Genomic DNA, 14424 nt, shown 5'->3' with positions numbered 1-14424 from the left:
ATCTAAAAGGAGTGAAGAAGGCAGCATAATGCTGACCGATGAACAGCTGCGAAGTCTCAACATTGATTTGGCGGCGCTTTAGGAATGTGTGAGTAGTGATGGCGTGGGTAGGGAGGGGGGCCGGGCACCCCCCGGGCCCCCCCCTGGGTACGTGCCTGCCGTTGATGTTAACATGACTACGGTGGGTAAAAAGGACATTTCTGCGCGTCGATGATGTAATGAGAAAGCTGTGACGACTGTAGAAGCTTTAGGAAGTAAGGTAGACAGGTGGTTTTTTACTGCATGTTTCTGGTTGCCAACTGTGAGTAAATACATGGTGATATTTCGTTGGAACCAAACACGCGCAGCAATATTTGACCTGCAAAGGGAATATATTAAATAGCACTGTTGAAAGTTACGATTTCTTAGGACAATTTCACAAGCAGGAAAGAAGATGTGCACGAATGATTGGTGGTCCAATGGAAGTATACCTTCATATACCACCCGATTTATACAATAAAATACGCAAGAGCATTTCAAGTTGGTAAGAATTCACTGCTTTAAAACAGGTGCGCCAAAAAGCTGACTCATGCACGTCTTCCGGCGCCTGTGTAAGTTATCGTTCTTTGTAGGGATGGTTAAAAACCAAATACTCCCAAAATTTTCAATTATGTATGTAGCTTTCAACGTAATGTATTTCTGCCCATAAAGGTAAACCACACTGAAATGACAATATCAGCAACAACAGTCATTGGTCGGCGAATACAATTGCACGGAGCCGCGGCCTTGTATTTGAGCATTTGCCTCGTCAGCCGCAGATACCAGGGTCGAATCTCGGTGCCAAATGAAGCGCAACTGTTTTCGTCATGGGTAGGGATACCCACCAGCCTGGTGCTCGGCTCATTACAGGTGATGTCATCTACAAAGGGTGCCCAATACAGATACGTAGGCGGGATCTCAGAGCACCCCTTGTCAAACCATAGCCGAACTTAGCGTAGAGCATTGGGTGCAGCTGTGGTGGGAAGACTACATCTGAAGCTGTTTAACTAGCCACAAAGAAGGAACAATCGCGTTCCCGGCTCAGTGCCTGGCCATTAGGGGCCCTCAAAGTTTGAAATAGGGTGTTTATTCAATAGGTACATTGGGATTCCACATGAGAAATAGCCCCATTAGGGGCGGTCGCGACACCTGTCTGACAAGGTTTTGTACTGCCTAAGAGGTTCAGCGGTATTGTCATAGCAAAGCCTCCTTCTCCAGGGCACTTCACGCCAAAAAAAGCAGTGTCGGGCCGCAAGGCGCCTTTGCCCTTTTGGACAAGAGGTACTTGAGCTGTGCAGCAAGGGAAAAGACATATCGCATTTGTAGGGGTATGTGGCTTAATCAAGCTCTAAATTTCTGCAGTCTTTCAGCTTTTAGCACCACGAATGATTCTCCGACATCATGTGTGTTGATTTGATGGTGAATAAAATGGATTGTGAGGAAGAAGACGGGCACGTTAAAACGCTCCGTTGCCATCGCGTGACTTGTTTAGGCAGTTCGCTCTCTGGCGGTGGCCCACCTGCTCGTGCTGCGTTTGCCGCTGCTGCTCTACGGCCCGAAAAAAAGCCTCTTTACAGCTAGTGGAAGTACTGGGTACGATCGACGCCAGAATGGTCCTTAATTCTAAATAATAGCATTGACCATCATGGTGGGAACATCAAAATTAGTTGGGTGCATGCGCACTCCTCTCTTCCCGGCAACGAGGTGGCTCGCGACGTACCTCCAGGTCTTGCTGGCAGAACAAGTGAGATAGTCAAGCCGGGAACGATAAGAGAGCGCATGGTCAGCTACAAAGAAATCACCGATTACTATCGGTTGGGAAGGGTCCGGTACCCACCCTTGACCCAGAGTTAACCTGTGCAAATTGTGCCCAGGACAATAGAATGATCAATGTAAATTATGCATGGGTAGGGCGGATTTTCGACATAGTCCATGGGCATGTTCGAAGGTGGCTCCTTTCTTGGGCCGTAAAATTGTGCGACCATGCTGCTCACCTAAAGACAGCGCGACCAGTTTTGGGCCGAACAGCTAACCGAAGCAGTCACTGAGACCCAGCGGATCTCGGCCATCTGCTAGGCGGAAGGAGGCTGTGACCACCCTAGTGATTGCGGGCATCATAAAAGTTGTCGGAATCTCGTAACATTTCCGCCGCAGAAACACGGGTAAATTATTCTGGTATGTTTTATGGTCCGATCAATCCAAACCCGTTATTAATTTTTTCGATTGCCTCCGCAACTACGGTAAATAACCGCAAATCAGCTGCTGCCCTTTTAACCACACTAGGCATTTGACCGATAAAATGGGCAGTGTGCTGCCATCTGTTCAGTTGCACGCAAAAACAAGGACGAACAATGCGTCACCTTTGAGATTGGGCAGCACCGTTTTATCATCCTGGCTCAATTAGTGCAGACTCAATTCAAAAACAGAAATTGCAGAATGCGTGACCTCTCATTAGAAGCGGCTACCCAACACGCGACCAGAAAGACCTTCTTCTCAAAATATCCAAATCCCAGATTCAAGCCGAAGATCACAGGCACCAGTTGCTACAATGCCTCCTAAATACGTCCGCTCTGACCAAGTTGCCCACTGGCAAAAATTTGATGTCAAGTTGGAAAAGTTCAAGCGTCAATCTTGCAAAGAAAAGTCGTCAGTAAGATGCAGGAAGCGCAACGTTAATCTAAGCCTGAAAGAAGAAATCTAGTGTTTCAGTTTTTTCTACACATCCCGCTAACAATAATGCAGACAGTCTGGCTTTGTTTGCAGCGGCATTCTGCAAACCCTCCCTTGATGTGCCCTGGTCTGACCGCCTGTATCGCGCAGTGCCGTCTACAACAGCAGAAATTGCCGCCATTACCGCGGCCTTTCCAAAACTACGTACTTATTCCGCACGTGACGTCGTGGTTCTGATGGACTCAAAATCATTGTCACAACGATTACACCGTGGCCTACCTCGAAACACGTTTGCAAAGCATTCATGACTGGACGATGCGCTTCCCCATTCTGTGCATTCTACGGTGAGATCGCCGACATCGAACGTTGCATATGGATATGCCGGCAGTTCGACAGAGAAAGGAATGTGATGTTTGACAGCCTGCAAAAAAAATGCTATTCCCCGCAGGACCTTTGAAGGCGTCGTTTTCTCCGGAGGGCCTGCGGCAATCAGGAAGAGAGCGCAACGACTGCTGATTGCCTTCGTTCCAGGCACAGGGCTCTTCGTCACCTGGTGACACGCACTGTGACACTGATAGGAGGCTCAGGCAGAACAATTGCCGGCTATGTATTCCAGGCTAACCCCACCTGCTACAATACCACTACCACCATGAGGCATTGTTTTTAGCCCCCGGCAAGAAGACCGCTTGACGATGTTCATGGTGTGCCATATTTCTCGCAGAGTTGTATCTTTAATAATATTGACACGTGCACTTCTTTATCGGGTGACCGCGTATCATAGTTTAACAATTCTTTTCGCTCAGCGCAAGACGCAGCTGTATGTATCTAAAGTTTCTGGAATACTATCTAAGGTTCTATCCACTGTCTGTTCTCACCAAACCTTTTGTAATCTTATTGCGTCTATACGCGACGGGAAGGGTGTAGTTTGACTACGAGGGAGTACCAGCTTCCTTGAAGAAACGCGGTTACCAGCGACTACTCTCGAATCTTCGACGGCTGATGTATCAAAGCCGACCCCGTTGACTCGCTGATCCAATTTCGACAATCGCCGACCACATTGCATATTGTTCTGATTTAAGTTTAACATAATTTTGTGTTAACAAATTCGGCTAACAAAAAGTTAATTTTGTTCTTCACCGTTTTACCCCTGTATTATTCACCGTCACTACCATGTGACGTCTTGTGGTGATGCCAGTGCGTTCGCGTACCGAATGCCCATACAAAGCCGTGATCCAAGCCCGAACCACGACGACAATACAAACGTCGCCAAGGAGCAGCGAAGTCATTGGCGACGACGCAATGGCTGCACCCAGAGAACGAACGCTTGCCTGAGCGGACCAGGAAGGTTGCTAGCAAGTCAACGATCGCAATGGCAGCACCAGCGTCCCCCATCGTGCTTCAACAATAGAGGGAGTCACCTACCTTCCGTGGAGAGCTTCGTCGGAGAATCCGGAATCCTGGTTCAAAATTTTCGAAAGAACCTCGGTCTTCAACAACTGGATTTCGGGGGATAAGCTGCGCTACGTGTATTTCTCCTTGGAAGACGCCGCGAGAACATGATTCGAGAACCAGGAGTCCACCCTTAGAACGTGGAACCTATTCCCCAGTAACGTCTGGAGGACGCTCACGAGCACCGTCAGGAAAGAAAGGGCCGAAGTTCTGTTGGAAGCCTGAGTGCAGATACCTAACGAGAACGTTGCCATCTTTACAGAAGAAATGAGTCGTCTACTGCATCATGCCGACCTGGCGGCGTCCAAGAAGAAAGTCGGCCTACTCATGCTTGGTGTGAAGGAATAACTTTTTGCGGGATGATACAAACACCACCGAAGGCCGTCGAAGAGCTCCTTCGCAAGGCAACCAGCATCTAGGAAACACTGTAAATGCGGAACAGACAATTTAACTACGCCGGAGTGCAAACACTGGCCACCAATAACGTGCGTGAGGCTATCAGAGCGATGACGCAGGAACATCTTCAAAGGTCGTTCCCTTCATCACAGCCTCAATGGCTTTGATTGCTGACGTCGAATCTTGAGGAGCTCCAACCATCACTTGTAGTCCCTCAGTCACCGTAGCCTCAACCGCAAGCAATGACGTACGCCGCTGTTGCCTGCCGTCATATTCCCCCTCCGTGCCGACGGCAGGGCCCAGTAACGCCACAGTTCTATCGTCCACCAACCCCATCGCCAGCATGCACACCCATCGCCCCGTGCAGCATTCCAAAGAAGACTGGCGTTTGGCACACTTCCAACTACACTCCGCTTTGCTATTACTTCGGAGAAGTCGGCCACATCTACAGCCTATGTCTCTACCACGAGATGGGACTGCAAGGGTTCGCCTTGAACGCACCGCGCCTGCAGCAATGTGAACGCCCAAGTGATATTGCCGACTACCTCATTGCGACTCAGTGGAGACCTGAACAACCATCCCTTACAGAGTCCCCAGGCCGCAACCAGTCTCCGCTACGCCGACCGTAAGCTAGCCCAGCCCGGAGCCCGTCTACAAGCCCATATCTAGAAAAAAAGCAGCAAGCAATTTAGAAAGCTATTGCTGTCCGTCACACTGACAAAAATTACTCGGTCGCAACTGGAGACACCAAAAAGTGTTTTTAGACGACATAACGACCAGACAACGCCATCTCGATGAAGCCTGGAAGTCAAGATTATGCCGATGAAAGAAGACCTGACGATGCAACGTTCTAGCTTCACATCAACACAACGCAGCAGTAATCCAACGCCAAGACCCAACTGCAACGCAAGAGAAGGAACCACAGAACTGGGCTTGCTTCTCGACGGCCACGCAGTCCGCGTGTTAGTGGACAAAGGAGCCGATCACTGCATCATGAATGGACCCATTTCCGCCCAGTTGAAAAACATTAAGACAGCATGGGAAGGCTCGCACTCTCAGACCACTGGATAACAACAAATAACGCCGACTCGAAGGTGCAAGGCAACAATTTCCGTTCGTTGCCGGACTGATCCTACCGCATCCGTTATCCTCTAACATTGTTCACCAGGCGTCAATCTCATCATGGACTTCCTGACCCAACACGGCGTGAAGTGGAAGTCGATAACGCGTTCAGAAGATAGCGCGATACGGCCAGGAAGCTTTGGTAGTCACGACGTCCTGAATGCGCTTGACGTTCAAGTGAGAATCCCGCGTCGCTCTATCATTGTTATCTCCGTCGGCACCGAAGCACCCGCATACTTAGAAGGCGTCAGTGAGGGTGATCAACGCCTCCTCCTCGATTGTGAAATTTTCTTCGCGATACACGTCGACTTCATGGCGGGAAAACGAAAGTGATGCTTACAAATTTCACCCAGGCGTTCAAGCAAGCCAACACGGCCACCAGGATCGCTATACATCGAGGCAATTGTAGAAACAAGAAATGCATTTGTCATCTCGGTCTCTGCCGCATCTGTTGCGACCACTATAGTTCCCGAAACAGAGTTGGACATATATTCAAGTCTTCCCGTGAGTAAGCAGCAACTGCTCAGACTCTTCTCTGACGATGCAAAAACTGCTTTTTGACGTCATCTAAGATTGCCTGAACAGCAGTCGCAAAGCATCGCACAATAACTGCAGAGCGCTCTCAGCCACTCCGCCAGAGCCCTCACCGAACTTCGACGTGACAACCGGGAGCTATAAGAAAATAGGTCGACGAAATGCTGCGCGATGACATCATCTAGCCGTCAAAAAGTCCGTGGGCATCTCGTGTAACCCAGCGTTTCTCAGCCAACTATCGTCGACTGAAAATCCCGAAGAAGGGCGTATACTCCCTCGCAATGATGGACGATGAATTGGCTCGGCTCTGCAACGCTAAATACTCCTCGTCGGGGGATCTCATGACTTGCTACTGGCAAATAGAAGTCTACGAGAGAGATCGCGAAGGTCTGTCATCCTCACGCCAGACGGCCTCCATGAGTTTAAGTCCAGACATTGTAGTTTTCTCGATGCCTCCAACGTTCCGGTGCGTCTTGGACACGGTGTTGGCAGTGACAGACCTGTCTTGTTTATTGGACGACGTAGTTGTCATCGGCGGATATTTCAACAATCACCTTAGGAAGCTTGCGACAGTAATAGACAAACTGAAGTCATCAGGGATCACTCTGAAGCCGGTAAAGTGCCCCTTCGCTTAGGACGAGCTTTGGTTCCCGGACCTTGTCATCAGCAAATCGCAAGTACACCCGGACCTAAAGAATACAGCTGCGATGCCAAAGTCCCAGCAGCCCATCGACAAGAAGGCAGAGCGTTGATTCCTTGGCATGTCTGGCTAATGCAGGTGCTTTCTCAACGCTTTTTCACGCACCGCTGAGCCGCTGACACATCTAACTAAATGTGATGTTGAGTACAAGTGGAAAACGCCGAAAGCCGACGCATTTCAAGAGCTCAAACGATGCATGCAGTCGCCATCGCTACTCGCGCACTTCAATGAGGACGCCGGTACAGAAATCCACACTTACGCCAGTAGCCTACGCCTCGGTACTGTCCTAGTCATGAGGAAAGGCGGACATGAACGATTGATAACTTACGCTAGCCAGTCGCTGTCAAAACCGGAATGCAGTTATTCTACCACCGGAAAGGAATGCCATTTGGACCACAGCGAAATTCCGGCTTCACCTATATGACATGCCTTTACAAGTCGTCAGCGACGATCACACACTGTGTTGGCTAGCAAATTTAAAGGACCCTTCAGGACGCCTGGCGCAGTGGAGCCTCAGCCTGCAAGAAGACGCCATCACTGTAATCTACAAGTCCGGACGAAAACACTGATGTCTATTGCCTGCCTCACGCTCCCGTAGGCCCGCAGCCCTAAGATGACCAAGATGAGGCCATCTTTTTAGTTACAATAGGTGCAGACGAGTTTGCCGAGGAGGAGCGAGCGGCCTCGGAACTGCGAAGTCTTGCTGAGCACTTGGGAGGCAAGGCCGTCGTTGTCTCTAGGGAATTTAGGCACGGATTAGCTTAGTTTTTTTTACGAAACGACGTCCGGGTGAAGAACTTTTCGCCAAACCGCGAAGCGTACTTTCTCTACGTACCCGCAGCACTCCTGTCAGAAGCGCTGCCTGCCTGGAACAATAATAAACATCCGTGTACTTCAGGTTTTCCGATACGCTCGCAAGAATGCAAGAGAAGTACTATTGGCCGCGCCTCACAGCCCACGTCGCGCATTACTTTTCAAGACTGCCAGTCACGCAAGTCACCACAGACAAGGGGGGTGGAAATATTGCACCCGATCGAGCGTCCGTACCAATCATTTCAGCAGATCGGGAAGGATTTGTTGCGGTCCTTTCCGATGTCCACATCTCGAAACAAGTGGATTGTCGGGGCTACCAACTACCTTACTCGCTACACCAAAACAAAGCACTATCTCAAGGCAGTGCGGCCGAAGTTGCTGAATTCTTCGTCGAGAAAATCCTGCTGCTACATGGTGCCTCAGAAGTCTACAACAGCGATGGACGAACGGCCTTCAATGAAGAGCTCACCCAAGCCATCTTACAGTAATCAGAGAAGTCACAGGAGGACAACTGCCTACCACCCGCAGACGAATGGTCTTAAGGAGCGACTGAACTAGACCCTCATTGAAATGTTTCCAATGTATGTCGACGTCGAACACAAGACTCGTGATGCTATCCTGTCGTACGTAACCATCACTTAGAACATGATGAGGAAAGAAAGAACGCGGATCACAACATTTAATCTAGTTTACGACAGCAATCGTAGGACGACTCTTGACGCCATGCTGCCGCACGTCACCGACCAAGAGGATGTCGACGTCGCCGCCAATCTACAGCGCGCCTAAGAAACCCGACAGCTCGCCCGCCTTCGCGTAATGAACCACAAGAGGAGCGGCCGCCGACAGTGCAATCTTCGACTGTGATACGTGGAACACGAGACTGGTGACCATGTTTGGATTTGGACCCAAATCGTTTTGCATCCTACAAGATCATGTCACGCATTGGCGCACTCGACTATGAGGTCGTACCAGACGGCCTTTCACAATCACAGCGGCGCCACTCACGGCCTGAAATAGTCCATGTTGTACGACTTAGGGTGTTTTACCAGCGCTAACGAGCTTTGGGAATTTCCATACCTCAACGTGGACTTTCCTTGGACTGTGCTGCTTGGGAGTTCGTTTCTTTGTTGTTCTGTTATTTTTCTTCACTAAGTGTACTTATGATTTTCGCTCTCCTTGTATGTTTTCAGAACCAGGACGATACTCTTTATGAGGGGGTATTGACAAGTGTACTTGTTTATCCGGTGACCGCATTTGATTGTCAATGAAATGTTATTGCTCAGCGCAGAACGCGCCTGCATGTATCGGAAGTTCCTTGAACGTTATCGATGGTTCAATTAGTTGTCTGTTGTCATTGAACCTTGTGACACCCGATTGCATGTAGGTGCGACACGAATGGCGCAGAAATTTCCGGAACACCATGGGTACCAGCGATTACTCTGGCTGATGCAATAAAGGCGAACCGCTTGGCCAATTCATCAGATTTCGACGTTCGCCGACTGTGTTCTCCGCTATTCCTGTACATTGAGTGTAACTCGCTTTCATGGGCACAGGTTTGCCTAATAAAAAGTAAGTTTCGTCATTCACAGTTTTACCGCTGTATTATTCACCGTCTCTACCACGTAAAAACACAGTCATGAGAAACCTGAAAATTTGAACACATGTGCTCGTTCATTTAATTTATAATAAAAGCTGCAAATGTTAGAAAATTATTTTTTGATAATTCATGCAATAATCCTTCAGGCACAGTGAATTAATATAACTTTAAGTAAGGCACTCGAACCTACTATAAGCAAAGGAAGTAGCACCAACGAGAAAAACTAGAACTGGAAGCCACGGTCTTTTATCTCAATTAAGATGAAGTTAGTTAAGTCCGAATGAATAAAGGTACAGTCATCATTACAGATCTTCACATTCATGCGCTGTGTCCTAGTAGGTACATCTAACTGACGATTAGGATACTCCCTAGTGCAAAATTTTATTCTCGCTAATCAGGAGGTCGAGATTGGCAGCGCATGAGTAACGCGTTCGTGTTTCACAGCAGCAGCCGCCGCAGACATAGCAACGTTCATGAAGCGCTTTGTTTCCATATATGTTGTCGGTGGACACACTCACCGCATGACATCGGTTAACAGACGACGGCGCACTACTCTTGCGCCATTTCATACATTCTAAGAATAGTTTACACCCTTTGGCGTGCCCCTTCTACCACACTACAATAATCATCATCTGACTTGATGCGTTTCCTTTCTTTAACGCTGCGAGCCCGGAACTTTCCAGTAACGAACAGCACGAGCGTTATCAGCATAGAACAGTTTACACCCTTTAGAGTGCCCCTTCTGATAACGAGCGTGCCGTTCGTTACTGGAAAGTTCCGGGCTCGCAGCGTTAAAGAAAGAAAACGCATCAAGGCAGATGACGATTATCGTTGTGTGGCAGAAGGGGCAAGCCAAAGGGTGTAAACTGTTCTTAGAGTGTAGCGGCCATCGCCGAACAGCCGATTTGGCGCAGCGCTAGACTTTTCTCTAGATTTAGCCATGCCCTCCTCCTCCGCTTTCGCCTCATGGTGCCGCTGCGCCCTCCTTCTCCGCTTTCCTCCTCGTGCTCTCTTCGCTATTACCGTCTTTCCTTCCCCGCTAGACTCATCGTTTGCTCTTTTTTTCCTTCGCTGTGCTCGTTCCCTAGGTTAGGCCGAGAGATGACACTGACCGGAACAAGGAAACGGCCACCTAAGAGCTGCGCCCCAAAATCTAAGAGGCTCTACTTAACTGTACGAAGTGTTCATTGACCACACGACCAATGTGTGCTGACCACCACCTCGTAGATGAAATGAATCAGAAAGCACAGGCTGCGCAAACAAGGAGCAAACACAAGAGTTTTTGGAGAAGTAGACCTTTCAGAAGTACGTGACCCTGGCTGCAGTAAAGCGGTGCCGCTAAAAGCCTAAGTAGGAGATGCTTCGAGATAGGCAGGATCATGTCCGCCACAGGCGTCTTGGTGCTCTTACCCAGCCATCGTGATCATGCAATATATCGTACAATTCTGTCTCTGTCTCGTCACTTGTACCATAATTTCCGCCGTCAATTCTTCGATAAGTGGCGATCCATTGAAACCATTTTGCTGCTTTTTGGTGTGTAGTCCTAATGTAACAATTTAAGTGATTGAGACGGGCTAAATTGACAGAATACGCCTTTCAAAAGTTATGCTTCCTGATTTAATACCGTTCTTTGTGTGATTTATATGTTGAATGGGCCAGAAGTGAAAATAATTATGCGGATGCCATACACTCTCGGAATCGATATAGGCATATTTTGCATTGCTGTTTGCTTTGAGTGACGATAATTGGTGGGGCATTTTACGGCGAACGTTTACATTTATCATCGTTTAGTGGAATACTAAAGTCATTCGTCAATGTATCTGGTACAGAGGCCACACACCAATACGTGTTTGCTTGAGACGTTATTCTGTGTCATTGTTGATTGATTGCAAGGAGGTTAGCACTGTAATTGCCTCAGACGGGGCAACTTTTCATGCCTGAAGTGTTACACTTTAAATAACATGTGGGGCTTCACTTGCCAAGGCCACAATCTGAGTATAACCCACGCCCCCTCCCCCCCCCCCCCAGTGGTGGACCTTACATCAATTTTGATCGCCTTGGGTTGTTTAATGCGCGCCTGAATCTGATAACGCGAGCATTCTTTGTATTTCTATCGAGTCTAAATGCGACGGACGCGGTTGGGATCGAAACCGCGACCTCTACCAATGGCGACATCAACAAAACTACCGCGGAGGGTAAAGATGTATTCGTTCGTTTTGGTTAGAGCCTTGTCGGAACGCCGTGGTTCGTTAATGCGCTTTGCGCCTACCCACACAACGTCAGTTGTCCGCATGGCAAATTTGCATGGTGTTTATTTTTCAGTAATACTAGAAACGTACTCTATACATCTTTATCCAATTCGACCGAAACTGCTGCCATGACTAGTAGTAGTGTTTCCTTCAGTTCTTACATCGGTTTTTCTCTCCCTCCACCATGCATGCCAGCCGCAAGTGATGAATAAAAAGGCTGTCGTTTCCTGACTGACTTCGTTCTATCCACTGTCTGCCTCGTCTCCGCACCTTCTCCCTACCATTATGTCTGCCTTCCCTCTGGGCTGTTGCACGTTAGTACAAAACTGAGCACTGCAGTTTCTGTAACGCTCTTGCGAGGGGCAACGGATAATTACAGAAGTCAAGAGGGTATTGTGGCAACACCAAGAGAGGTCAGAGGAGACTGTGACGACACCATGGAGAGTTCCCAAGCACCGTTTCTCATCGCTTTTTCTCTCTGCCACGTTCCTGTCACGCATAGGCAAGCTCTGAACTCCCTACGTTGTGTGCAAGGCAGCGACAGCAGCAGCAGCACTCGAAAATTCGAAGAGCCAAAGAAAACTGCACTTTATGATCGCCTGTGTACCGTCCCTTGGATTAACGTCAATAAACCGAGTTGGTCAAAATTATTCTGACGTTCCACACTACGGCGTGCCTGTTAATGGCGGCACCACTGTTGTGACATGCAAAGTCCCTGATTTTTTTTATTAAGCAGAATAAATTTTATGAAGCCACATTGAGTACGCAATGGGGTGGAGTTTACCCATAGCTCAGTGACCATGAACCATGGCACAAAACTGGCAAAGAAAGATCTGACGTATACGCAAACGTGTCTAATGGGACAGCGGGGGTCACAGCGGTGTCGCCACCGCTCGGCATAGGTCAGCGTTCTGACTGCCAGAAGTGGAGGTTTTGTTGAATAACTGCATCGTTTCGTTAATGACAAAAGAAACGGCATATTCAGCCTCAGTCATCCCATGCGCCGTGTTGTTATCTGCCTTCAGTCTCCTCGGCAGCCTGTTATATTTTCTGCGGCGTCTGTGGAAGGATGTAAACTCCCTGATAGAGTATATTCCCAAATTTCCACCGTGTTGCTTGCATACTTCATGAGGATCAATATTCTTGGCGAGATTTCTTAAGTTCTCGCGGGAAAAGTGAACAATGATGCTGGTGCACGCTACCGGTGGAAATTCTGCGTGCACATGTGGACTTACTGGCAAGAGACCGACGCGCAAGTGGCAAGCCATTGCAATCGCTGGTGTCCACGGTGTGCTCGCGGGGAGAGTGTCTGCATGCAGATATATCTGAAGCTTAAGTACTGCGCTGTGATAATGAGTGGGCACGTTGTTATCAAGCACGAACATAAGGATTTCCTTCGATAACGTCATGAGAAAAATAAGCGTGTTTACACTCAGGGCGGTAGACGCCTATCTTATGCAATCTTTGCACAACTGAGCTTCCATATCAGATAAAATGCAGACATGAAATTGATGGTGTTGTGGGGGGCTGTCGGAGCACGCGGATATTTACAATGGCCGAAACGTGTGTGTTCTCATATCCGACACGTGAAATGGTGTAGTCTTGGGAATTGTGACAATAATTATTGGACGTGGCCTTGCGCCTCCGAAATCGTGATATTGATTATGCGTCGCGTACTTATTTACCGGGGCCACTTTGCGGTCCTTCCAAGCTGATACTTGGGCGTAATGGTGGCGGCGATGCGGCCTACTTAAGAAGTCAGCAAACAAGAGAACGCTCAGTAGCATATGATACGGCTATTCCTGCTTCCTTATGCAGCTATGACGTTGCCAGGATAAACCGCACTCAGGTACGAGGACCAGAGAGCTGATGGGTAAAACCTGGGCATACTGCTTCTTCTTACATGCCCCTTCCGTAACCACTACGTTGAAGCCACCAAGTTTTTCTATTGCGATAACAATTATAGAGGCACTCCAAGCAGATTTCCGTTATAAGCGCTGGTGTCATTATAAGGCTGCATAATGTTCAAGTGCCATCAGATAATATTACGCCCCGCACGCCTTATGATGCAGCCATGAGGAAACGCGCAAGAAGGTTCGTGGTTTGATGCAAGCCGTCTTCCCTCTCGCCCAGTGTTGCGCCCGCAAGAGGAGCTGGTCGGCATGCAGTAACGGAATCAAGCGCGTGCTAAGAAGGGGAGGAGGGGTGGGCGGGTTCCGGTGAGTCGCGTCTCCTACTCTGGCCTAACTGTTGTTGGGTATGATCCGGCTCCGCGCTCCACATCTTGGAGGCAATCTGAGTTGGGCGCAAAGGCGAGGAAAGCAGAGATTACTGAAAACTTCGTGTTCCGGTGTTCTCGCGTGCCTAGTTTCGAAGACACCTTGAAGTAAAAGGGAGGGCGAATAGTTTGCTCACCACGGCTGCCGCTCTTATTCTCGCCAGCATTCTGACAGCGTGTGTCCACGGTTAGCGGGTGAGAACTGTTCATTCTTGCTTGCCCGCGGGACACAACTCTTATTATAATAATTAGTAAACTAATATATACTGTATTTATTTTGTCAATAAAATAACGACCCTTACTTCCTGTAGTTGTGTAAAGCTCGGCTCTCGATAATATTTCTTCGCATTTGAGGCAAAGCGCCGACATCATGCTATTTTAGAGTCAGATTCCACGCAGCCATTGTATTGCATACAAATAAACAAAATCAGTACATTTTAAGATACTATTTAAAATATGAAATTCCCTCATTGGGGAACGAAATTTGACAGATTCACTGCGAAACAAGGTATCGTGAATTATGACGAAACGCTGTGCGTTGACTGCGTAGACTTACAGACTGCTAGAGATAAACTGTGCAGCTCCAACCAGAACATGG

At 48.5% G+C, this 14424-nt stretch overlaps 1 protein-coding gene across 1 annotated transcript in view; it reads right to left on the bottom strand.

The window, feature by feature from the left end:
- LOC142586135 (glutamate receptor-like) overlaps positions 1-12836 on the bottom strand; it is a 102151-nt gene extending 89315 nt beyond the window's left edge. The window contains exon 1 of the mRNA XM_075697387.1: positions 12784-12836. Within this exon, the coding sequence (XP_075553502.1) occupies positions 12784-12816 (33 nt within the window). The 5' untranslated portion in view covers positions 12817-12836. The remainder of the gene's footprint in view (positions 1-12783) is intronic.
- Positions 12837-14424: the final 1588 nt, after the last annotated feature.

Source organism: Dermacentor variabilis, chromosome 6 (assembly GCF_050947875.1).
Source record: "Dermacentor variabilis isolate Ectoservices chromosome 6, ASM5094787v1, whole genome shotgun sequence".
NCBI classification, from domain to species: Eukaryota; Metazoa; Arthropoda; class Arachnida; order Ixodida; family Ixodidae; genus Dermacentor; species Dermacentor variabilis.
The sequence above is the reverse complement of the archived record's forward strand: the minus strand, read 5'-3'. Positions and strand labels throughout refer to the sequence as shown.